The sequence below is a fragment of the Crocodylus siamensis genome, chromosome 1 (genome assembly GCF_052110815.1).
Source record: "Crocodylus siamensis isolate JL-2025a chromosome 1, ASM5211081v1, whole genome shotgun sequence".
Lineage (NCBI taxonomy): Eukaryota > Metazoa > Chordata > Crocodylia > Crocodylidae > Crocodylus > Crocodylus siamensis.
This window is the reverse complement of record NC_143395.1, coordinates 261745498-261772419: the sequence shown is the minus strand read 5'-3', so window position 1 is coordinate 261772419 and position 26922 is coordinate 261745498. Positions and strand designations below refer to the sequence as shown.

Sequence of the window (26922 nt, the reverse complement as noted above, 5' to 3'; positions counted from 1 at the left end):
CACAAAACGCCTCGACGCAGGAGGAGGGGTGGATGTCGTATACTTGGACTTCAGGAAGGCCTTTGACACGGTATCCCACCCCATACTGGTGAACAAGTTAAGGGGCTGTGACTTGGATGACTGCACAGTCCGGTGGGTGGAGAATTGGCTGGAGGGTCGCACCCAGAGAGTCGTGGTGGATGGGTCGGTTTTGACCTGGAAGAGTGTGGGCAGTGGGGTCCCGCAGGGCTCGGTGCTTGGACCGATACTCTTTAATGTCTTCATCAGCGACTTGGACGAGGGGGTGAAATGTACTCTGTCCAAGTTTGCAGATGACACTAAGCTGTGGGGCGAAGTGGACACGCCGGAGGGCAGGGAACAGCTGCAAGCAGACCTGGACAGGTTAGACAAGTGGGCAGAAAACAACAGAATGCAGTTCAACAAGGAGAAATGCAAAGTGCTGCATCTAGGGAGGAAAAATGTCCAGCACACCTACAGCCTAGGAAATGACCTGCTGGGTGGCATGGAAGTGGAAAGGGATCTTGGAGTCCTAGTGGACTCCAAGATGAACATGAGTCGGCAGTGTGACGAAACCATCAGAAAAGCCAATGGCACTTTATCGTGCATCAGCAGATGCATGACAAATAGGTCCAAGGAGGTGATACTTCCCCTCTATCGGGCGCTGGTCAGACCGCAGCTGGAGTACTGCGTGCAATTCTGGGCGCCGCACTTCAAGAAGGATGCGGATAACCTGGAGAGGGTCCAGAGAAGGGCCACCCGTATGGTTAAGGGCCTGCAGGCCAAGCCCTACGAGGAGAGATTAGAGAAACTGGACCTTTTCAGCCTCCGCAAGAGAAGGTTGAGAGGCGACCTGGTGGCTGCCTATAAGTTCGTCAGGGGGGCACAGAAGGGAATTGGTGAGTATTTATTCACCAAGGCGCCCCCGGGGGTTACAAGAAATAATGGCCACAAGCTAGAAGAGAGCAGATTTAGATTGGATATTAGGAGAAACTTCTTCACAGTTCGAGTGGCCAAGGTCTGGAACGGGCTCCCAAGGGAGGTGGTGCTCTCCCCTACCCTGGGGGTATTCAAGAGAAGGTTGGATGTGTATCTAGCTGGGGTAATGTAGGCCCAGCACTCTTTCCTGCTTATGCAGGGGGTCGGACTCGATGATCTATTGAGGTCCCTTCCGACCCTAGCATCTATGAATCTATGAATCTATAAGCTGAGATGTAACTGACTGCAGGAATTTTAATTGACTTTCTGAATGGACTTGGGGAGCCTTTCTATACAAGTCACCAAAGAGGGTTTTTTTTGTGTCCATTACTTCTGATATAGGTTGTAAGAACTTAGTCTTGTCTAAGTAATCAGAATTTTGCAGTTAATGTAAAGATAAAATATTACTTCAGGGTTTATTTCACCTACCTTCCCAGTGTTAATTTTATCTTCTGTATTTAAAACGTAGGTAAGCTGGGTAACTGTCATCTTTTCATTTTCTTTATATCAGTGCTTTTTCATGTGTCTAACTTAGTTGTGTATCCATGAATCCCTTCCACTTGTAATAGGTCTTTCTAAAGATACATGAATCGGACCTGAACATGGATTTTTTTCAGTGGAGGGCATAGGTTTTATACAACTATTTATAGAATCATTTTCCTTCCTAGGCTTTTAAACATTCTAGCCTCTTGTTTGCATTAATGCCTGACTTTCTCTTTTGTATGTTATTGAGTTGTATGTTACTGTGATCTAAATTATGAGCTCATTTTATTGCCTCAATTTACAGCTGTTATTTATTGTCATGTGACCAGATCATGGTATGTTTGATAGGCCCTTGAAGTCCTGTAGTTGTTGGTGATCTTGCCTGAATAATTTCCCTTAATTAAAAGTATGCCATACTAGTGGTTATCACCATTTCTAGGTTGTATATCAAACAGATGTAATAAAAGCAGACTACCACAAAAGAGTTATTAACTTATTGCCATAATTGGCCATTTATTCCTATTCTTTGTTTTCTCTTAGATAACCTTTCTAAGAGTAAAATGGAACCTTACTGTCTAGTTGTTCTTGCAGTCTGTTTTTTATAAAATCATGTTAAATAGCTTAAATAATTGAAGAATTAGAAAGTATAGTAAAAATGAAGTTGTAATTTCAAATCAAAGTGGAGTTTATAATGCAGCATGCAAAAGCTCCAAGCTGTTTCAAGTTTCATGCTGCATTTGCTGAAATAGAAAGAGTAGAATTTTAAAATGCTGGACTTTCCTACCTTTTATATACAACAGATCTCAGATTAAGTATTAGTGACAGGAAATACTGTTGGTTTTAAGTGTAACCTTTAGGTTTCTACTTTTGTTTCCTCTTGTTAATTGTTTGACTTTTCCAATTGGAGAATCCCCTCCTTTGATTTGATTATGCATATCAAGGTGAGAATAGCTTAAAGAAACTCTTGTTTTTGTAGAGAGTTCACACATACTCAAACAAGAGTATGAGTATTTACAGTATTTTATTTAGTGGGCATGAGGAAAGCAAAATAGCTTAACTTTTCAGCATTAAGAAAATAGATATGGAGGCATAGTAGTGAATCTCTTTCTTTTATTGCATATGGACTGTTTTTCTGTAAAGACATAGGAGTTTTCTGCAGGCCTTTTTTTAAAAAGATGTCTATTTAAGAGAGTTTTTTTTAAAGTAAGGATGGTTTGTTGAATTTGCAAAATCAGAATTTCCATGACAACAGGCTGTTATGTCACACCCAATTTTGTGATTGCATAGCAGAAAATGAATGAATATTTTTATATCTTAGTCTAAAATAAAAAAGCTAAGGTTTAGACTAGCTCCTTTCTTTTCCTCCAGTCATTTCTGTTTGCTTCCTACTTCTGCTCTAGTTGCTTCATTGGAAGACAGCTGCTGCTGATTATTTTGCCAAGTTCTTAAATTCTTCATGCATCCTTTTTTATCTTCATACAGATTTGAACAAAGGGAAGGAAGTGTACAGTTATGTAGTCCTAGACCATTTTATTTTAGGGTCCTTTTTTCTTCTATCCATGGACACTAGTAGTACGAGAGATTTGCTCAGTTGCGCACATTGTTTCTCAGGCAATGTGGGGCAGTGACAGTACTCTGAAAACTGCTTAGGTTTCCTCAGAATTAGTCAGGATGATGCAACTGGGGTGCATAAGTAGAGCCATTCTGGGATCTCTGGATCTGTCTCATTGTAAACACTGTGGGGTCAGATAGCTTTATAATGCCTTTGAGTGAAAGTTGTACAAAAACACAATTTAGGTGTAACACACATTTTTAGAATGCTTTTAATGTTTCTTCTATGGGTGGGACTGATTCTTCTTCTATGGGAAAAAGCATTTACCCCTTTCTAAGGATGTTTTTGGAAGGATTTATTTGGAAGAAGAGAGATTTCATATTTGTCTTGGTAGTTTGAAGATGCTTAGGGTGGCCATGCTTACTTGATCATCAAAGGGACAGTATGCTTTGTCTCCTGCTCTCTGACACACTCAACAGTTTCTGACCTATGTAGCAAGTGGGGCAGCAGGGAAGACAAAGAGTAGAAGCTGCCATCTTAGTTGGGGTGGTGGGGGAAGTGCCCATTTAAATACTTTTCCTGTAAGTTGCACTGGAAAGGGTACAGAAGCTTTCATTTGAAGGCACTTATGGGGAAACATGGGACCAGTGTTTAAAACAGAATAATCCAAGCAAAAATGGCATGTATGGTCACCCTAAAGATACAGGGTGATAAAATTAAATTAGAGCCTTCTGCTTAACCCTGCAAGGGAGAAAAGAGTACCTTAATTTTTTTTATGTTCCTTTGAGAATGAAAAGCCAGGGAAGACTCTGGCTTTTTGTTCCTTATTGACATCTATCTGAATTTCCTAACATTAAAATGAAATAGTCCTATAATATCACTGAGTATTTGTAAGCATATCCTAAATGTCAGATGCCCATGAGGTTGAAGAGTACCATATATGCTGGCATACCACATGTACCTTTTCCCCAAAAGATAAGCCCTTCAAAACTGGGGGGGAGGGGGGGCGTGTTTTAAGTGGAGGAGCTGATTTTTCCGTACTCAAATACAAGCATAAAGATGCTATGTTGTAAAATGGCTTTCAGCTTCTCTCTCACCAAGGAAACAGGAGGGGTGGAGTGCAGTGTTAACTCTTAGCTACTCTCAGTTTGCTGGCTGAAGAAGCAGGCAGCCATTTTGCAATGCAGACTCTCCATAAAGCCTGCCCTTGGCCATGACTTTGTAAAAATATTTCCCCCCTTATAGTTTGTTTTCCAAAAACAAGGTGCAGTCTTACTTGTGGGCAAGTGGTAAATTAGAAAATATGGTCACTACAGTATAGAGAAAATTATATTTGCTGAAAGTCGCACAGTGAAAGAGAGCTAGGATAGACCCCATGTGTCCTGACTGTCTTGTGCTGTACCTGATAGCCACCTTTCTTCTAACTACAGCTTGCTAAATTGTTTTAGAATTCCAAAGTTTAAATGCATTAAAAAGTCATGAATCACATGGTACAAGGAAACCAAACTGTTGTCATCTTAGCAGGATCCCGGTGTGTCTGTGTACTCCAAAAATTATGATTTTCCTTTGGACTATCTCTGGTTAGGAAAATAATCTTGTTACCAGCTCAAAAGATTTTATAGTTCACCCAGTTCTTGATAGTAGCTTCTCTATATCCCAAGCTGTGATGGAGTACTAAAAAAAACCTTAAGTTTTACCAGCTTTGCATAAGAATAGATTAATAGTGCAACTGTGCTTCCAGCTTTTCCAGCCAGCCGTAGTGGATGCCTTATCACCTGGAATTGAAAGAACTACCCAAAAGTGGGTCACAAGGATATACGAAAGGGTCATAAACAAGCTTTAAAAATGGATCAACAAACTTTAAAAATGGATTCTCCTTTTAAAAGAGAGAGAACATGGGAGACACCGTGGCTTTTCCCTTGCCTGTGTATGCAGGCAATTGTTTGTCCAAATGGATACACAAAAGCATCCCTTCAGGCCCTTCTTGTACACCACAGCCACAAAGCACGCCAGTATTATTAGGCAAAGTTGGCTCAGATGAACATAGTAAGTTGACTGAGCCCCACACAAGAGAGAAAGCAAAAAACCCCAACAGTTTTTGTCAATCTGAGTTGGAGGAGGAGACTTTCCTGATACCAGAACAGGTGATTGTTTGGACCTAGAGTGCCTAAGCAGGACCCAGCAGCTGAGTACTTGAGAGGTTGATTAGTATTCCTAGGAGCACCAGTACTCCCAAGCCAGTGGCCAGTGCTTCAGAGCAGGGACTGACAACCATTTGTGGGCTGAAACAACTTGGCTCCAGTCCAGCATAGGCCCAGGTGGCTTTGGCAGCATATCACTGGGGAGTGGGTGTGTGGACTTGGTTTTCCCCATGCCTGCACTGGGGTCAGATGGTTGGGAGCTGTGCCTGGGCTGCTGCTACTTCTTCCAGCTGAAATGTAGACTTCATGGGAAGTGTGGGCATAGCTTCCAGCTGCTGGGGAGCTATGCCGGGACCAGGTATCTGCAAACTGCTTCCATACTGCTACAGTTTCTGCTCTCCTTTCCCACCTGCGATGCAGGCACAACTGGAAGCTGCCTGGTCCCAGCACAGCTCCTTACTATTGGAAGCTGTGTCTGTCGCAAGATGGGAGGTGGAAGAAATGGTGACAGCATGGATGCAGCTTGCAACTGCCTGGCCCTGGCACAGCTCTCTGCAGGCTGGAAGCTGCACCTGTGCCACACCTGGGAAGTCTGGGGCTAGGAGAGAATGGAGGCATGGGTACAGTTCCCAGCTATTTGTCTGCAACCCCAGCATGGGCACAGGCAAAGCTGCCCTCTAGTGATGCGCTGCTGAAACCACACAGCCCATGTTGGACTGGACCTGGGAGGGTAGGGAGAAGTAGCAGCAGCGTGGGTGTAGCTCAGGGGTGGGCAAAATGCAGCCCAGGGGACAGATGCGGCCCGCCAGGCCATTCTATCCAGGCCGCAGGGCCCTTAAAAAAATAGTTAGAAAATTAATATTTATCTGCCCCAGGCTGCCTGTCATGTGGCCCTTGATGGCTTGCGAAAACTTCAGTAAGCAGTATTGCCTACCCCTGGTGTAGCTGGAAGCTGTCTGATTCTGGCATAGCTCCTTGCTGCCTGGCCCTGGCCTCAGCCACAGCGTGGGCATGGATACAGGCACAGGCAAAACTTTCCAGTGGCCGTATGTTGCCAATTCCTGCCAAAAAAATTAAAATTTAAAACTTGAATAATGCATTTAAGGATGGAGATTAATACATTCTTCCTCATCCAACAGTTTCTTAACATAGGGCCTTTAAATGAAGTGCCTCAGTGACTGTCTTTAAAACTTGGGCGGCAAACATGAACTGTACTGATTATTTTTCTTTACACTGAAAGTGACTTTAATAGTTTATAGGGATTTTTTTAGCTGTAAAATAGGTTTTCCTTATTCAGAACTTAATTTTAACTAGTTTGAAAATACATTTACTTTAAATAATTAGGGGTTTTTTTGTTTTTTTTTTTAAACAGATTTTATATAACCTGTAGGGTAGCGCACAGTTCTAACTGTTTAGGATGCTAACTTTGTTTTTGTTCACAGATTTCTGGGTATATATTTGCTATTCTTGGCATTTGATTTTCCTAAATAAATCCATGCTGGAAGAGAGCGTCTTCTAGGGTGTGAAAAGTTATTGAACTTTTTCAGTGGAATCTGAGAACTCTGAAGTCTGAATGTCATCACACATATAGACAATTGCTGCCCATTAGCAAAGCCTACTTATACTTTGACATTTTCATTTGATAATTTTAAAATGAGTTAAGCAAGGTGAAATGACATTAAAATATAGTTAAGGTCAGTTATTTGTATTCTCTCTACATTGTGTTCTCTGACCAAATATAATTTTTCCATATCCATATTTGTGATTTTTTTTTTAACCGTTACTAACACATGCACAGAAACTGGTGAATTGTTTGTTTTTTTTAATTTTTTTTTTATTTTAGCATTATCAGGTAGACATGTTATAAGATGGGGTACAATGATTTGTATATGTATGTATGTTTTATTTAAATGTCTTTTAAATTGCATTTGCAATTTGAACGTTACAACAACTTCTGTGAAGACCTACATTTATTTTAACCTCTTAATCATGTCAGTAATAATCCAGCAGTACCTTTGCTGTCAAAATTTTTGAAGGAGTTTTTAAACCACATGAGATGATAGAAGTTATTGATTAATCAGCTGGAAGTAGGGTTGGTGGAAGTGGATAGAGTATTTTGTTCATTTCTGTTTATTCAACCACTTCAGTTGTTCATTAAAAGCTGTGAAAATATTTGGGAATGGAAAAGCAGGAATGTTTGTTTTCCAGTCTATGAACAATACTGCATGAGGCTGAAGTCTACCAGTTTTAAAATCTTGATAGGCATAGATGCCAGAGCAGTTCACTAAACTCCATTGGTTTTTTATCAAAACTGTGTTTTTCATTTTAACAAAAGCGGATGGGTCCAGCACAATTTAAGTTTATTTTATTATCTGATTTAAATATTTTTATGCACTTCAAATTTCTTTCCAAGTGCAGCTTGACACAGATTGAATAAAAAAGGAATCCTTTAGTAAGAAATGACTTGTTCATCATTTTTAACATATAAATAAGAATCTGGATAAATATTTGTTTTTCTAGATGTTCAGCTAGCATATCCTTCATGGTAGCAAAACATACAAACTACTAGGCATAATGAATCTTGGGTTTTTTTTAGGAAAATAACTGACAATAGTAAAGGCTTAGCAGGATTAAAATCTATGAATTTTTTTTTTTTTAAGTCAGTCCACTCTCTTGTATTGTATCAATGTGTGTTGCCTTTAGGAAATTGAATTCATCTGAAATCCACAAATAAAGAGAAAAGAGGCTGTTTTGTTGTCCTATGTTAGGACTGTCCAATTTCAAAGAGGCCAGAGGTCACAGGCACTGCATGCTGTGGGACAGCACTAGCAGGGACCATGGATCCCCAGGCTGCCTGCCTCATGCACATGTGCAAGTGGATGCTACCCTACCCCACTGTACCATGTGCAAGTTGGCACTCCCTTATGTGGCATGGCACCCTTGTGGCACTGCACTGCACAGCTGTCCCAGGCTGCCAGCTCTCTTGGCACTGGGGGGGCTGTGATACGCCACCCTGCCTTTTGGGACGAGGGCATGCAGCAGAAGGGAGAGGGAGTCATGAGACTCTTGTTGCAGTTGCTTGCTACTGCTGGAGCAGAAAGTACAATGGTAGCTGTGTGGGAACCTGGGGGGCTATGTGTTAATCGCTTGTGGGCTTTCGGTTGCCAGTTCGACAGCCTGTCCTTTATAAGAGTGGCAGATTTGTTTTTGAATCGGTAGCATTTTTAATATTGTGATCTCCTTATTGTTCTGGCTTTAAAATCAAGAACAATCATGTTAAAGTAGGTCTTTTTGCTTATTACTGGTAGCTGCAGATTTTACTTTTGGATAATAGTACTACGTTTGACAAAGTTTATAATAGAAATAAAATATGTTATAATATACTGTACAACTTGGTTTATCATTTAAAAAAATGTTTGTACTTTTTTTTCAGGCTGTTCGCTGCTATGAATCTCTAATATTGAAAGCTGAAGGAAAGGTCGAGTCTGATTTCTTTTGTCAGTTAGGTCACTTCAACCTCTTATTGGAAGATTATCCAAAAGGTAAGCCTTCTATCACTTTTTAAGCTTCAGTTTGGTAACTATACTACTTTCAGTCCCCCTGCCTCATTTGATTATGGTAACACCAGATATCCAGAAATATCGGGTTACTTGGTATAATGATTTAAGCACTTTTTATTGGTTTGCACTATGTTTCAAAGTCAGTAACAAAAATAGTGTGTGTCACTATAACAAGGAATAGTTTTGGAAGAAGGGGATTAAAATAAAATGCTTTCAGTTTTTTCTTTATAAAACATTAGTACTGGTTCATGGATAAGTATGAACATTATACAGGCTTACATAATAATATGGTGTGCTCCATTTATTTTGGTGTTTAAAATTTTCAGCAAGAAATTAGGACTATGGTGTAATCATAAACATATGACCAAAATAGGCATAGATGGGGTGACCAGAGTGGACGTCCTGGAAATAAAATAAATGTATATCTGGCAAAAATGCAACTCAGATTTCTAACCTAGCTGATCTTTGTGTGGCACTAGTCCCAAGGAAAAAGATGGGGACAAAGCAGCATTTTCTCTCTTTCTATAACTGTGAACAGCCAGGGACCAGTTCTTAGCTCAGGATGTAATTTTTAGCAGTTGCAGAACTCCTCTAATTTATGCTGACTACAAAAAAAAGCATTGTTTTGGTAAAACTCAAGGTATTCTAGTCATATATGCACTACTGCTTATATGCAGTTCTGGTATCTCCCTTATGTAGTAGCTTTCAGTGTATCCAGCAATAAATAGACAAACAAACTAAAAAAAATAATTTCCAGGCTTCATTTAGCTGTCATTATCTTCATCTTTCACAGACTTTTCAGCTTTGGATCATTTGAAAGCTGTGTTACTAAAGCAGTTACTGGCAAGACTTGTCCAGTGCTAGTTCAGTTGTTGAGTTTAGGCTCCGATCTACAGTAGGAACGTGGAGTCTGTTTGCTGTCATTTAAAAAAAACACTCCTCCCCCCAACCCGCCCAAAAACAAACAAACAAACATGCTTTACTACATGCTTTACTGGAAGCAGCAGTGCATTACTTCAACCCAGCTTTCCTGCATCTAAAAAGATCAGGTGCTTCAGCAGGGCTCTTTTTACGCTTTTAGGTAAGAATAATTCAATCAGCTATTAGATAAAAGCACCAAAAAAGCCCACTGAAGTGCCTGATCTTTACAGCCATCAGGTGAGCTGGGTTGAAGTAACTTGCTGCCTCTTATGTGCATATACAGGGCCCAGCGCAGGAATGCGCCAAGCTTAAAATAAAATACTGTTTGTTTGTTTGTTTTTAACATCTGGAAAGCTCCTGGAAAATGGTAAAATAGCCATTTTACTTCACTCCAGCACCAGATGGAGAGAACAGTTTTTAACATTAGTGTGTTGTTTTAATCTCAGAGAGTAGAGACAATATTAAATATGGTCTTCCTGCAAACATAGGAGCGGCTGTGGACAGCAGACTTCTCAAGAATCTGATAGCTACTTTCTAAGAAGGTGGGTTGGGGGACTTCACAAATGGAAATATCTCAACACGGCAAAATGGTCCTTTTATTTTTTGGTTTTCTATGGATAACTTGACTACTTACCACTAGTATGTATCACTGGTAACACCCTTAACTTGGTTTGGTCGTTAGGGGTTGGAATCTCTTGGATGGACAAACATTTAGATGGACATAAGATTTGTAGATCTTTCATTTCTCCTTGAGTTTTATTTTAACTAAAACTAGTGAATTGCCCATCAAGAATGATGTGGGAAAGGGGGTGGGCAGGCATGGAGTGCTACTACCAACCACTCTGTGCTGCTGTCACCTCCCAGGAGCAGGGATGGGGGGGGGAACTTGCCACACCATCCCCTCTCTCCCCTTCTGCCAGCACCCTGCGCCACTGCTGCCTCCAGCACTGCTGGCTTCTCCCCCTAGCCCTGCTCCTTAGAGGTGGCAGAATGCTGCCATGATAGTAGGGATGGAGTGTAGGGGTGAGGCCAGCAGCCAGGGAAATTTGTGGCAGGAGTGAACATATCCCAGTTGCTCAGACAGTGGGGCTTCCCATGCCTCTTTGCCTGAGGACAAAGGGGGGCGGTCATGGTGGTGGTGCTCCCCCCAGTGTCCACCAGAACAGCTGGCAGGGAAAGGGAAGCAGCAGGTGGGGAGGGGAGCGGGGTGGGAGGAGACAGAAGGTAGAGTCACGGTGGCAGCTGTTGTCAGGACTGAGGAATGGGGAGGGAGTAGGGAGGGGGGCCCTGACAACAGCCAGCAGGGATGGGGAGGCTGTGCAGGCTGGGGTGGGGGGAGGTGAAGGGGGGGGTCATGGTGGTGGCTGCTGTCGAGGCTGGGCAGCAGGGAAAGAAAGAAGGGAGGGAAGTGGGAAGGTGGGGGGTCACAGTGGCAGTACCCCCCTGCCATCTGGCTTCTGCAGCAGCTGGCAGGGAGGGAGGGGAGGTGTGGGGAAGCCCTGCTGCAAGGCGGAGGTGGGCATGGGTAGGGAGGCTAGAGAGGAGGTGGCAGCGGAGGGAGTCTTTAGATGGCTAGTCCCAAAGTGTGAGCAGGGGGTGGAGGGCAAGGGTTGAGGAGGACCATGTAAACACTCCCTGAAACCCATCATTCTTGATGGGCAATTAGCTAGTTATATAAGAATGGACAGAGGAGAGGAAAAGTTCAAAGGAAGGAAATGTTCATTTGCACTCTGGATGCCACAGCTGTGGTGTTACGTCCTGACCTTTGATGGCACTGCAGTTTAACAAGGCAGTGAAAAAAGTAAGAACGGGAAAGTGGAAACCTATTTTGCTATGGAATGGATTGAAATAGCCCTTAATGTCAGGAAAGAGGTCTTGAATTCCTACTGAGATACTGTTCATAAACCCTTCTTAGGCTCAGGACAAGATTTTTGAAGGCATTTTTAGCATCCTAGCTCGCATTAAAAGTTTGTTCTTAGCTAAATGTCATTTATTATATTTATTATTGATTTGGAAGAAAGTACATAATGGCATCAGATTGATTATACTGACCAACCTGGATGGGTTGGTAAAGTGGACTCATTAGAACAATATGCTTTTTCATAGAGGAAAGCAAAATCACATTTTTTTTTTTAATGTTGGTCACATTTATTTGTAGTATACTGGAAAGCAGTGACTTCAGAAATAGTCTCACAATAGCATCTTGCATTTGAGTTCCCAGTATAATACCATAGTGGGTGAATGTGGTTTTGGATTTTAAGTGCCAAGGAATATTAAAAAAGGGAGTGAAATATGGAATTACCTTATGTATTTCATTAATCAGTTGGAAGCAGGAACAAGGTGCAAACTTTTGAGTGGGGCAGTTAATCGTTGGAATAATCTATATAGGAATATGCTAGATTTTTTAATTACTTACAATCTGTGAAGTTAAGAGGGCATATTTTTTAGAAAAATATTCAATAATTGTATCATAAGTTAAATAGAGTACCTTACGGTATCACTTATTTTTAAAACTTTGTTCTACACTATGCTTGACTGTACCTACAGTGCATACTTCGCTTTTCTCACTTTTTCCTTCCCTTGTATTGGCATATGTTATATTCTTTCTGTGTTCACTTTTGACACATGTCCAAGTGATCACAGCTGCCTTTTGTGGGTCTTTTATAATAACTTTTTTTCTGGCTCTAAGCATTTTCTTACCTTTCCATTTTTATTTTCTGTAAACTTAAGAGACTGTTCCTTCTGTCCATATTTTCTTTCTCTTAGAAGTTCCCTGATACTCAGTATTTAAATCTACGTAATACTTCCATGCATCAGTTATTTTGTATACTCCAGTTTTCATTTTTATCCAGATCTTAGTAGGTCTTAATGAGTTTTATAAATGGAATAAAACTGGAGTTTTATTTTATATCATCTTCACAATAGATGTTCCTATATAGTGATCTCCAAGATGTACATATTTTTCACTTATTCTAGTTTTTTTCCCTCTGATCTTTATATCTTCCTCTTCCTCAGCTTTTAAATGTCAGACTTTTAAAAAAATTCCTTTTCTTGTTTTATCTGCAGTTTGAATTTTCTGCTTTCCTGGTCTACCTAGTTTGTTTTCTATGGATCCTCTTCCATCAGTGCTGTGAAGTGAATATCATCTGTAAATCTAAGATTATATATGGTCCACATAACATGAGTTCTTTCATTTCATCTCTTAAATTTAGAACCTTTACTTTTCAGAACCAAACAGAATAAATCTGGTGGTAAAAAAGCATCTCTTTCACTTCAGGTTGTCTTCAGCCATTCCATAATTTGTTTACTTTTACTGTACTTATTTCACTGGTATGCCATAGATTATCAAAACTTGCTCTCAATCCTTCTGGGGTTTGTGGAAAGCATAAGGAATCTTTTCCTGTTGCTCGACTTCCTCTCAGCAACTGGAAAGAGTGGAGCAGGCACTTTTCCACATGCCTTCCCCAGATTAGGATCACCCTGGTTTGGGGAAGGTGAGGAGAGCAGGAGAGAGGCTGTGGCTGCAGGCTGAATATTTGTGTACTCCCTTTTGTAAAAAGATAGCCAGCGGTGGAAATTTCTCAGAAATTCCACCTGTAGAAACAGCCTTCTGTTCATGACTAACAGGACTGGGCCCCAGAGGCAGTCATGGTACCCTCTGGTGGCTGAACAGTTCCTGCCCTGCTCTGGCTCTAGGGTACTTTACTTTTGCTTTCTCCTGCCACACCTTGATTACCAGTTTGATCTTAAAAAGGGAGGTCGCCCAAGGATCCTAGAAGCCCCAGTTCTTCTTTCAGTCAGTGGATCCCTCTCAAAACCTGTTGGCCCCAATTCTGGCCCATCCTGGCCCATCCTAGCCTCCTTGGACACCTGTCGCTTTTGGGGCTATTTGCGGCCTCCAGCCACCCCTGTAATCCCATCCATGTCTTACAGATGTTGACTATCATCACTTCAATGAGGCACTTTGCCCTGAATCAACATCAGGCCTCCTTTCCCCTGTTGTGGCTTCAGCTCTTCTGTTCTGGCTGGCCCCTTAGCCCAGGCCCACTGCATCAGACCTGGCTTCTGGGTTGCAGCCCTTATCTTGCCCTTTTGGGCATTGGGCCCCTGGCCATGGTTCTTACCCTCTCAGGCTCTGGCCTTAGCTGGCTTAGGCTTCAACCTTCCCCAGCTGCCATCTGTCAGTACCTTGAGCATGGCCCCTGGCAGGACTTAAAGCAGTTATGTGCCCCTTGGACACCACTGGAATCTCCTCCACCCCCGATAGTCCCAACGCAGACTGTTGATCTAAACCGCAAACCAAAATAGAAGCCCTTTGGCCGTAACTAAAACATTCAGTCCACTGCTATCTCATGAAACTTTGCTGATCCTGGGCCTTATCCCCTGGCAAGTCTTCAGCTCCTTACTTTTAGTCCCTGTTCAGTCAGGGTTCCAGTGTGCTGCAGAGCTCTTCCCTTTGTGCCCAGCCAGACTGACTACCCTACAGGCTGCTTGCTTAGCTGCTGTAGCAGTGCCCTTGCTACCCTAGCAAGGTTCTGCCCTGTTGTACTATTGCAGAGCTGGCTGCTGTGCAGTAGGCATCCATAGCTTCTGACCCCTGGATGCCTCTTTCCCTTTAGCCAGTGCACCCCCTACCCCCCGTAGTGTTACCCTCACATGTGGCACATGTAAAACCTTACTGCTACTACTTGTTCCCTTGAAGTAATGGGAGCCTCTGGCTTCCTCTTACCGTGGCCTGTGGATGATAGCTGTCCTGTCACAAGGACTGATCTGTTGTAGTCCATAAGCAGCACAATTGTTGTTTTCCTCTGCAGTGACTTAAGGCGTACACCAACGGGTACTCAACAAGCTAGTCCCTCTATAGTTCTTGCTCTTGCTTTTGTCTTGTATAAATCAATGCAGTTACTTATTTCAGTCTCATTGTACCTGTTCTACTACATAACCTACAAATTGCTTTTACTGTGTGCAGGTTGCCTGCTTGAAGCAGTTCTGTTTGTGTTGCTACTTTCTGGTGCCTTTCTAGTCTTCAAATCTTTATTCAGCTCTTTACTTTTACTCTAGAGTGCTAGCCTCTGTTCTTCCCTATTTGAATTGAGGAGTTAATCTGACAATGTCTTGATTTGTGTTTTCTGATCAACTATTGAAAATACTGTTTCAAAATATGCTTATTCTTTACTTGCTTATCCTGTACTTCAATCTCATAGAATCATAGAAAAGTAAGGTTGGAAGGGACCTCAGAAGTTCATCTAGTCCAACCCCCTGCTCAAAGCAGGACCATCCTGAACTAGATCATCCCAGCCAAGGCTTTGTCTAGCTGGGTCTCAAAAACCTCCAAGGAAGCAGATTCCACAGCCTCTCTGGGTAATCTACTCTGGTGCTATACTACCTTCCTAGTTTTTTTTTGTTTTTTTTTTTCTCTTCATATCTAATCTAAACTTCCCTTGCTGCCACTTGAGACCACTGTGCTTTGTTCTGTTATCTGCCACCACTGAGAACAGTCCAGCTCCATCCTCTTTGGAGCCAGCTTTCAGGTAGTTGAAGGCTGCTATTAAATCCTCCCTCAGTCTTCTCTTCTCTACACTAAATATGCCCAGTTCCCTCGGTCTCTCCTCAGAAGTCATGTGCTCTAGTCCTGTCACCATTTTCATTGTACTCTGCTGGACTCTCTCCAATTTGCTCACATACTTTTTGTAGTGGGGGCCCCAAAACTGGACACAGAACTCCACATGCAGCCTCACCAGTGCCGAATAGAGGGGAATAATCACTTCTCTTCATCTGCTGGCAACACACCTACCAATGTAGCCCAGTATGCTGTTAGCCTTCTTAGCAACAAAGGCACAGTGTTGGCTTGCGTTCAGTTCATTGTCCACTGTAACCCCTAGGTCCTTTTCTGCAGAGCTGCTGCTTAGCCAGTCAGCCCCCAGCCTGTACTGGTGCCATGGGATTGTTCTGTCTTAAGTACAGGACTTTGCCCTTGTCCTTATTGAACCTCATGAGATTTCTTTTGGTCCAATTCTCCAATTTGTCTGTTTCTCTGAATCCTAACCTTACCCTCCTGTATATCTACTACTGTCCCCAGCTTAGTATCATCTGCACATTTGCTGAGGGTGCACTCTGTGCCAACTTCCAGGTCATTGATGAAGATATTGAACAAAACTGGCTCCAGAACCAACCCCTGGGGCACTCCACTAGATTCTGACTATCAACTAGACATTAAGCCATTGACTGTCATCTTCTGAGCCCAATGCTCCAGGCAGTTTTGTGTTCACCTTACAGTCCATTCTTTCAACCCATACTTCCTTAGCTTGCCTGTGAGAATGTTGTGAGAGACCATATCAAAAGCCTTGCTGAAATCAAGGTATTACCACATCCACAAAGCCATTCGTCTCATCATAGAAGGCAAGGAGGTTGGTCAGACATGACTTGCCCTTGGTTTTGCCTTAGACGTTTTCAGTTCATATATTTTACTCACTTCCTTTTGTTTTGCAGTATGCCCCAAATCACATTTTTCTTGACATCTTTTTTTCTTAACATTATTTTAGCCAGGTGTGTTTATCTCTTCATTTTTGGTTTTTATTGCTCTAATCATCTTATTGAACTTAGCTCATGGACTTCTGCAATCTTTTTCTGTTCTGCTGTGTTTGCTATGCTACCCATCTAACTCTAGTATACCTGCCATTTTTCAGTTTGTTTCTTTTTTTTGTTCTGGGCTTATAACCCAACACTTGTTTTGGCCATTCTTGTAATCCTGTTTTTACAGTAGTTCTTATTACCTAAACACTTATTTCCTTTGCTAGTGTCATAATCATCTTATGGCTTTTTTTTTTTTACTTCCTGATTCTTGGGTCTTTCCATTTGTATATGTAATAGGCCCAGCATTTTGTTTGGTTACACTCAGTCTTAACTTCACTGGATCACAAGCTGGTATTAGCATCAGACAGATCCTATTTGCATAACAAAACACTTGATTTTTATCTGGATTTATGGGTACAGAGTGTATAATGCTCTTTTGTTTTCATCGATTGATATCCAAGTTCATTTCTTCTGAATCTTTCTTTTGTTGAATGGTGTGTGGTTATTTAGGCTACTGAATTTCTTCATTTCTCCTATTTCATTTTCTTCACTGCCTCTGAACGGTTCTGTTGCTCTAGCTCAGGGATTCCTTACTATCCCATTAAAATCTCCCATTACCAGCAACTTGCCTGGTCTGAGTGCTTTTATTGTTTTTAGCAATGAGTTACAAAACTCAACTGCTTCTTTTTTGTTGTTGTTGGATGCTTGGGGGTTCATTTACGTGTACAGTTGTCACTTCAACCAAATTTAATTTTTGAGCCTGGCCTTCAGTGTGCAGGTGGTATGGAATTAAATAGCATGAGGGCCTGGCTTACCTTTGACTTCAGCACCAGTATAGTTCCACCCCAGTGACTTCCATCTTCTCTTCCTGATGTCAATATTCTGTATTCATTGTGGTAGGATTTTTCTTTGCCTTCTCATGTTGTTTCACAGATCAGTGATTTTCCCACTCATATTTTCAGCTCATGAAGAATTACTGCATGTGCTGTAGTCTGATATCATGTTTTTAAGTTCCATATTCCAGCAAATGTTTCCTCTGCCCCTCTCCTTCTCCCACCAGTTCTCAATTTATTTTTATTTTTCTGTGTCATGTGTGTTTTTGGTCTGGCTAACTTCATGTCCCTATCTCAGGTCCCTGAGTTGTGGACATGGTCCTTATTTGTCCAGGTGATGACTGAATGGGCATAATTTTACTTCTTCTTTCACATTTCACTGCATTTCTATGGTTTAATAATAACCAAGTGTTTTCTCACCATGTTTAAGTGTAGTATTTGACAAGTGCAGGGATGGGCAATATATGGCTTGTGGGCCGAATCTCTCCCACCAGCTGATTTGATACAAGTCTATGGATGGGCAGTGGTTCCACAATCTCCGTGGTACTGGGGCTGCATTTGGTGTGTTTTCTTTCTCTGTGTGTGTCTCTCTCCCTTTCCTTTCTTATGAACCAAGTTGTTGGCTGCATTTGTGTAGCTGTACATGTGGCCAGAAACTGCTGGGTCTGGCCTGGGGGGTAAGAGCGTGGGTGGGCAGTGTGTGCTAAAGCTGAAGGCAGGTTCAGGCTTTCCCTGGGGAGGGGGAGAGAGAGAGAGAGAGAGAGAGAGGTGTGGCCTTTAACAGGTCACCAAAACTCATTAAGTGGTCTGCCAGCCCAAATAATTGCCTACCCCTAGACTAGTGGTTGGTTGATAAGCAAGCTTGCTACAGTTCCTTTGCTTACCAGTGTTTTGTTTTAGAACCTGTTTTGGTGGATCAGCCGTTGGTGACTTGTGCTGTTCTGTGAGTTGAGTTACTAGTTTAACATTCAAATGAAAACAGGATTCTGGGAGATGGCCAATGCTACACATGAAGCCACTTGGATCCTCTAGTGAGGGTTTGAGTTACCCAGACAAACTGCAGGCAGATCAGCCCTTACAGGTGTGCTTTCTGCAATGCAGTGATATCTTTTTGAGCTTATCCTGATATCTCCATAGTCAAAATCAGTGAAAATCTGAATTTGTCTGTTGCTTAGAGGCTCAACTGTTAATTTTGGCATCTGGGACAAAAATGTTTTTTGATGGGGGGAGAGGGGAAGGGGGGAGCATTCCTTTCTTTGTTGCATCTGGATTAGCCCTGTGCCTTCTAGCTAAAGAAGCCCCAGTTGGAGAAGACCCTGGTGCCCCATTGTAAGAGTTGGGTGTCAGCTCAACAGCTCGGTGCTGCCAGCCTTAGAAGCTAAGCTGGAGCAGACCTGCCTTGTCCAGCCATCAGAAGGGTGCTCCTGCAGTGTCCCACTACCCAGCTCCTACATCTGGCCAGTGCAGGACTGCTTCAGCTCCTCTGTCTTACAGCTGGCTGGTGTGGAGTTGCTGCAGATGTACAGAGATTTAGAGAGGGCGCTGGAATGATGGCTCTCTCCCTTGAAGTCAGTGCCTGGGTTTGGTGCCACTCTTCACCCCCATTTTATACTACTGCTGTTGCTTATAACTTTACTAACAAGTAATATAGTGATGCTGCTCTGGCAGCATTGAAGTTGACTAGTACTGTTCTGCTGTTAAATTGATTCCTTTAACTCTGCTGCTGCTAAAAATAGCTGAGGCCCTATAGCTATTTGCCTGCAATATAGATTTACATTCAGGGGGTCATGTTTATAATCATAAGGTCTATACACTTTTTGAATACTATGTTTGTGTTTGTACAACTTGATAGGTTTAAGCCTTTTTATTCCCTACGGAAAGTTTCCCGTTTTTCAAAGGTAAGTAGATGAGCAGGTATCTTACGTAGTTCAGAGTTTAAGCACAAAGTTTTTAAAACAATGCATGAATGCAACATTTGTTTAAGACATGTTCAAGTAGTGAAAGGCTAGTTTATAATAACAAGTGTGAATTATGTGATTAACTGGGTACATGTAAAGATCTGGCCATCCTAACGGACAATATTAAAAGGAATGAGCTTCCCTGCGCTCCCTTATTTTAAACCTGGCTGCCAGTGTACTTTAACACTGCTTTGACTAAATGCCAGGTTTATCAAATTTGTTTTGATGTTCCTGTGGATGTCATTGCATGTAATTCCATTCAGAGGAATGAACAGATAATAATTCTTTTTTGTCATCTGATAAAATGCCTGAAAGCACAAGAAGAATATCCGTTGGATAATACAAATATGTAACTCATTCCAATGAGCATAAGCTTTTCTAGGTGATTTAGAAAATTGTGGTAAGCACTGTATTGAAATGTCTTGATTAAAGATTTGTTCAATGGTTGGTACAGTTGATTGACCATACCAGTAAAATCTTATTAGCTATGCTTGCATTATGTTTGTAAATACTGACTGCCTGGTGAAGAGAAGCACAAATATTCCTTATAAAATTATGTGGTTGTATTAAATTTTCTATAAAAACTGTTAACTTGGTTTCGTTTTAAACGGGTATCCTTTGGACTTAAGGCTGAATTTTTGAGTTCTAAAATCCTTCCTTTTTAGGTTGCTGAGATGCTTTCTAAAAAGAAATCCTAATTGGTAAAGCAAATGAGATTTTTAACTTGGTACACATAACACATACTTTTTTTGTATTTTTTTTCACAGCAGATAAGTTACAGAGAATTTTTAGTTTAATCAATGTGTTAATAATTCTCTGCAGCCTTCAAGAGTGTAGCATCATCAAAGTTCTGCATGGACAGCGACTCTGAACCAAACCCCTGTATAAAACTTCTTCTCTTGTCATAGTTTCATAGTTGGTAGGGTTGGAAGGGACCTGAGCAGGGGTCAGGTCCGAACATCAAGTCCGACCCCCTGCTGTGGGCAGGAAAGAATGCTGGGGTCAAACGACCCTGGCAGGGTGTGTATCTAGCCTCCTTTTGAAGACCCCCTGGGTAGGAGCGAGCACCACTTCCCTTGGAAGTTGGTTCCAGATCCTAGCCACCCTGACTGTGAAGTAGTGCCTCCTGATATCTAGCCTGAATTTATTATCTGTCAGCTTATGGCCATTATTCCTTGTTACTCCCAGTAGTGCTCAGGGGAACAGGGCGTCTCCCATTGCCTGCTGGTCTCCCTTTGCCAGTTTATAGGTGGCCACCAGATCCCCTCTCAGCCTTCTCTTGTGGAGGCTGAACAGGTTCAGGTCTCCTAGCCTCTCTTTGTAGGGCCTGTCCTGCTGCCCCCTGATCATGTGAGTGGTTCTCCTCTGGGCCCTCTTGATGCTGTCCACATCCCTCCTGAAGTGCGGTGCCCAGAACTGGATTCAGTACCCCAACTGCAGCCTGACCAATGTCATATAAGGGGAGGATCACCTCCTTGGACCTGCTCGTGATGCATCTGTGGATGCATGACACGGTGCGGTTAACTTTCATGACTGTTGTTCCCACATTGGTGGCCTGAGTTCATCTTGGAGTCTATAATGACTCCAAGATCCTTTTCTGCCTCTGTGCTGATGAGAAGGGGGTTCCCCAGCCTGTAGGTATTTTGCTGGTTCTTTCTCCCTAGGTGCAGTACCCTGTACTTGTCAGTATTGAATCCCATCTTATTCTCATCCACCCACCTGTAACCTGTCCAGATCCAATTGCAGCCTGTCCCTCCCTTCTAGCGTGCCCTCTTCTCCCCACATCTTAGTTTCATCTGTGAATTTGAACAAGGTGCTTTTCACCCCCTCGTCCAAGTCACTGATGATGATGTTGAACAGTGTGGGCCGGAGGACTGAGCCCTGGGGGACCCCACTGCCCACATCCCTCCAGGTCAAAAATGACCCGTCCACCACCACTGACTGAGTGCAGCCCTCTGGCCAATTGGCAACCCATCTGACTGTGTAGGCATCAACGCCACAATCTCCTAATTTTTTAACGAGAATGGGATGAGAGACCATGTCAAAGGCCTTCCTGAAGTCCAGAAAGACTACGTCCACTGCAACACCTGCGTCCAAGGATTTTGTGACCTGGTCATGTCAGACCAACCTGGTGGCCTTCTAAGACCTGCCTCTAATGAACCCGTGTTGGTTGCCCCTAAGCATATGCTCCCCTGCTTGCCCCTCACAGATGTGCACCTGGATAATTTTCTCAAAGAGCTTCCCCAGGACTGAAGTAAGACTGACAGGCCTATAATTTCCTGGGTCCTCCTTCCTCTCTTTTTTGAAATTGAGGACCCCGTTGGCCTTTTTCCAGTCCTCTGGCACCTTGCAAGAGCACCACGAGTGTTTGTAAAGCCATGCCAGCGGTCCTGCAATGACCTCTGCTAATTCCCTCAGCGCTCTGGGGTGGAGATCATCAGGACCTGATGATTTGAACATGTCCAGTCCCACCAGAAATTCCCTAACTAGGTACTCTCTGACCCTGGGCCTAGTTGGGACCATTGGGAGTCCTGGTGGGGGGGGGGGGATGACCTGGTCCCTGCTCAGAAAAATGGAAGCAAAGAAATTGTTAAATAGGTTAGCTTTGTTGTCTGGTGAGACTACCAGATTTCCAAGCATGTCCTGCAGAGGACCTGTGTTATCCGGAACCTCCTTTTTACCACCTATGTATTTAAAAAAGGATATCTTGTTATCCTTGATCCGGGTCGCTAGTTCCAGTTCCATCTCTGCCTTGGCTTTCCTAACAGGCCCCCTACAATCCTGAGCAACAGAGGTATAGTCCTCCCTGGTGATGGCCCCTCCCTTCCATTGGGTGTATGCCTCCTTAGCTTCGAGATGTTCCTGGATGCTTTTGGTGAGCCACGGCGGGCTTTTGAGCACTCTTGCTCCCTTTGATCCATGTTGGGATTGCCGCCCTTTGGGCTTGGAGGATTGTCTCCTTCAACAACGACCATTCTTCTTGGACTCCCAACTCCCCACCCCCCCCGGGACCTCAGTGCCTCTCTGACTAGTCTGCTTAGCTCAATGAAATCTGCCCTCCTGAGCTCCGGGGCTGCTGTCTTGCTGCAGGCCTTTGCCATCCTGTGCTGGATGGTGAATTCCAGTAGGTGATGATCGCTATTGCCTGGGTGATCCAGCACCCACAGTCCCCTGACCAGGTCATCGCTTGTGGCCAGGACCAGGTCTAACAAGGCATTTCCCTTGGTGGGCCTGTGCACTTCCTGGGTTAGATGGAGGTCCTGTAACACGGTTAGGAACCTACGTGAATGGTCAGACCTGGCTGACTGCTCTTCCCAGCAAATGTCTGGATAGTTTAGGTCACCCACGATGACCACATCCTTCGACTGAACTGCCTCTGCAAGCTGACCTGAGAATTCCTGGTCTAGCTCTTGTCCCTGGTTGGGTGGCCTGTAGAAGCCCCCCACTGTTAAGTCCCTTTCCCCCTAACCGCCTTCTATTCTGACCCAGAGCACTCCAGTCTACCCCTCCTCTGAGCCAGTGCTGCTCGTTGAGGATGTGTATTGCTCTTTGACATAGAGCACCACACTCCTGCCTTTCCTCCCTGTCCTATCCCTCCTGTACAGCCTATAGCCCTTGATGTTCACAGCCCAATCGTGCGTTGGATCCCACCACGTTTCGGTGAGCCCCACTATGTCTGGGTTTGTGTTAGCTTGCAAGAGGGCAAATTTCTCCTGCTTGTTCCCCATTCTACGAGCATTAGTGTATAGGCATTTAAGGCCTCCTGAAGGTGTATGCACTGCCCCCCTAAACCCAGGATTATCTGGGTCTCTTACCTAGGTATTTCTTGTGCTCATCGTCAGTCTTGACTGGGCTGTTCTGGTGGGTAACACCTGGTTTGGTGTTCCGAGGCTCCCTCCAACCTCATCCTCTCCTTCCCCCAATGAGCCTAGTTTAAAGCCCGTCAGAGATCAGCCAACCTGAAAGAGAACACACGCTTTCCTTTGGGGGAGAGGTGAAGCCCATCCCACCCTAGCATGTCTCTCGTCTTGAAGCAAGTCTCTCGTCTTGAGGTCATGGTCCAAGAAGCTGAAGCCTGCCTCGAGATGTCAGTCCCGAAGGCACAAGTTGATCTCTCTGATGCAGGTCTTCTGTCGTCAATGTCCGCTCACTGGAAGGACAGATTAGAAGAACACTTGTGCTCCTGTCTCTTTCAGCTTGCCCCCCAGAGCATGGTAGTCCATCAGATGATCTGGGCTGCTCCTGGTTGCATCATTGGTGCCCACATGAATTAGTACCATGTGTATAATTAGTACCAAGTGTCCCTGTAGACATCATTTTTTTTTTTATCTCCCTTTCTTTACTGCCCCCTTTGGAGTGACATGATCTAGACTTCACAGTCTGCTGGGAATTCTTATCTCTAGTGCATTGAAAGTGGAAAAATTGAGGGTGGCTTTTAACTGTTAATGGCAAAGCCAAACTGTCATTTATAGCACGATCCTGTTATCCCTTCCTTCTCAATTGTGTGGTGTCTGAACTTTGCAATCTCTGATTTGTATTATGAAAATCTTTTTGAAATAGTAAACTTTTTGTAAGAAGGCTAAAGTCTTCTGCTATTTTTATATGTAGCACAAATGCTTTCAAGTATGGGGAGAATTAAAAACTGTCATGAGTAACCCTATTGTGTTTCAGTGGATTGTTAATAGACCAGTCTTGCATGGTTGTTTGGAGATGCCACTGAATTATGATAAGATAATTGAGTAGTAAGGATTTAAATGGACTATTATCTTTACTCCCTTGCCCCTTCTTTCCTCCCCTCCCCCCATATATTCTTTGATGGAATACTTTCATTGTACAGTGGTATGGTAGGGACTCTAGAAAATATGCTGGTATTTACGCCCACCAAGACTGTCAGTTCTAAGGGTATAATGTGACTGTTTAAAAGTCTCTAAATCTTTTGTCAGCCTTTCTTATGGTCCTTAAATAAGGAGAGAACTTTGGGAAATAATCTTGGGATAAAAGTTTCTGATAGCCTAAAAAGGGTAACTAAATAACTACTTTGTCATTACAGGCTCATTCTTTTGTTTGAAACAATGCTGCATTGCATACATAAGTAGGACATCTTAAAAAAAAAAAAAGAATTTTAAAGTTTTGTTTTGCAGACTCAGATGTTACTTTACCTAGAATTGAGTAATGCACCATGTTGTAAATATTAAATCTGGAACAACATTAAATGATTTGCTGCACTTTTTGAAATATGACACCTTCACTAAGATTTTGACTACAGACAGTCCTTGACATACAACGTTTCGAGTTACAATGTTTCACACTTGCAACGTTTGTAAATTGACACCCTGTTTCAACTTTATGATGTCAGTTTCGACTTACAACACTTGATCCGATGTGACGCCATGCCAGGGAACAGGTTCACTGCATCGCTCATCTCCCTGAAGAACATCTGTCCAAACTTCCTTGGATGCTTTCTTTAAGAAAGCAGATAAGGCTCCAGAAAAACCTGCAGCCGAGACACCTGAGAAGACTCCAGCCAACATCCCTTTAGAAAGTCCAACCTAGAGCCTTTCAAAAAGTCTAGCTAAGTCACCTCAAAGAAGTCCTTCCAAATCAAGATGATTGCTGTTTACAATATAAATACGTTAATGTAGCTATATTACTCATCTATAACTGATCGAGTACAAAATTTGGGGTATTTTTGGTGAAAATAGGGTATTTCACCAGGAACCGATCCCCTATTTATAACCTAATTTCTTATGAGAAAATTGGTTCCGAGTTGCAACGTTTTGACTTAAGGTGCGGTTTTCAGGAACCAGTTGTGTCTTAAGTCCGAGGACTGCCTGTAGTTTGAAGACTGGAATACATTTATTAAAGGTATAAGCCAGTTAGCAAAGTTAGATTAAAGGCACACATGATAAGGTAGCAGTGGAGGTTGCAATGATATAAAATATGATGCCCAATACAGAATCTAAAGGAGAATCACAGTAGAAGGACAGTAAAAAAAAAAAAAAAAAGCCCCATAAGAGTTGTATTAAGGGGCTGTCATAGACCACCGAGAATAGACTGGGCAGTGGATAGCAGTCTCTTCAAGCTCATGGGAAACGTTTTAATTAATTATGGGGGATTTTAACTTCCCTCATACAGACTTAATAACTAATATTGCTGTTAATGATAGGGCACAGATACTTTTGGTTTAGGGCAATACCATGTAAGATTTAGTTTTTAGCATCTAGGAAGGATCTTGTAGAAGAGTTGGATGTTGAAAATAATCTTGGATAGAGCTGTTGTGAGCCGATTTTTAGTTCAGTTTAAAATGCCAAGTAGAGAAATCTAGAGCTAAACTGGGGGGTTTGGACTTCAGAATTTTGAGAAATGAGGAGAATTTGGTTAGGGAGGGCACTGGATTCTGGATTTGGGATCTTCAGGCCTGAAATGGCAGAGGCATGGAATTACTTCATGTGCAAATACTGTCTAGAGCATGCATCCCAAGCAAGAGATGAAAAATGATTAGAGAAAGAATAAAGACCTGCTTAGATAAAGATGCACTTCAGATGTTCATGATTAGAGGTCAAGAAAACAGGCCTTATGAGGAGAGGCTGAGAAGCATGGGACTCTTCAGCCTAGAGAAACAAAGGCTCAGGGGTGACTTGGTGGCAGCCTATAAGTATATAAGGGCTGTGTATCAGGAACTGGGAGAACCTTTGTTGACCAGGGCACCCCAAGGAAAGACCAGGTCTAACAGTTACAAACTGCTGGAAGACCGTTTTAGACTGGACATAAAGAAAAACTTATTTACTGTCTGGGTCTCCAGAATCTGGAAAAGACTGCTTAGAAGTGGTGCAAGTACCTACTCTGGATACCTTTGAGAAATGCTTGGATGCCTACCTTGTTGAGGTGATCTGACCCTTTGGGCAGGGGGCTGGACCCTATGATCTTGCAAGGTCCCTTCCAGCCCTAATGTCTATGAAACAGAACAGTGGGGTAATAGGCAAGTGATTGGGTTGATTAATACGGAAGGGAGCTCTTTCAGAAGTGGAAAATACAGAAACAAAACGACGTATTATGGAGAAAGAGGTAAGAAATCTGTCCACTTAGAATGGGATGGAGACCAAGACTGATCTGTGTCAGGGTTGTCCAACTTCAGCATAGCCAGAGGCTCAGTGACACTGGTGTGCAGCCCTTTGGCTGCCAGTTGAATAACCCTGATCTAGGCATCAAAACCAAGACCTGAATAAATACTTGGATTCAGTGGAGAGTACCAAATGATAATGAAACTAATGTAATGGAAATGATCATGTCTGAGGTGGAAACTGGGATTAAAGTTGGAGTGGTTTCATTAAACTTGTATGGATCCAGACACCCACAGATGTAACAGTTACAGTGTAAATGCTGCTTTGCTTTCTGAACCAAGAGTTTTACCTTGTTCTGAAGCCCCTACAAGGGTGCATTTCTCTATACTCTTAGAAATGATTTGTATATGTGCTAGAAAAGTTTCACATTATGCTCAGAGTCAAACTCATTCTCAGATTTGGAGTCAGGAAGACCAGTTTAACAAGTACTATAGTGTTATTTGCTCTTCTCTGTAGTGTAGAGTGTCATCTTCCTAAGATCTGAGCATATATTAACCTAGTAATTCCCTGCCACTGCAGTGACCAGGCGCTGATGGCACCCTTGTTTCTTATGCTCTTTACATGTGGAATGTTTTTGTAGGCTACTTGTTGATGTGATGTGTGGAAGAGGTGAGTTGCTGATACTGTGAACCCTTTTTGAACCAGTAGTTGTCTGAATATAAGGGACTAGTTTTGATGTCCTGGGAGTCCTTTTCCAGTGCCATGTTTGATGTTGTTTATATCTGCTTGTTAGCTACAGCTTTTGAAGCCTGGTTACCACAGCTGTGTATCTTTTCTCTCTTTGGTTGTTGGGCTTAAACTATAG

At 42.7% G+C, this 26922-nt stretch overlaps 1 protein-coding gene across 3 annotated transcripts in view; it reads left to right on the top strand.

Annotated features, from left to right (window-relative positions):
- The window catches only part of KDM6A (lysine demethylase 6A), a 239234-nt gene that overhangs the window by 54302 nt on the left and 158010 nt on the right, over positions 1-26922 (top strand). For all 3 annotated transcript variants that reach the window (XR_016444037.1, XM_090061774.1, XM_090061761.1), the window contains exon 3: positions 8585-8693. Coding sequence is in view for 2 of the 3 variants with exons in the window: in XM_090061774.1 (XP_089917900.1) it covers positions 8585-8693 (109 nt within the window). In the remaining variant the exon portion in view is untranslated. The remainder of the gene's footprint in view (positions 1-8584; positions 8694-26922) is intronic.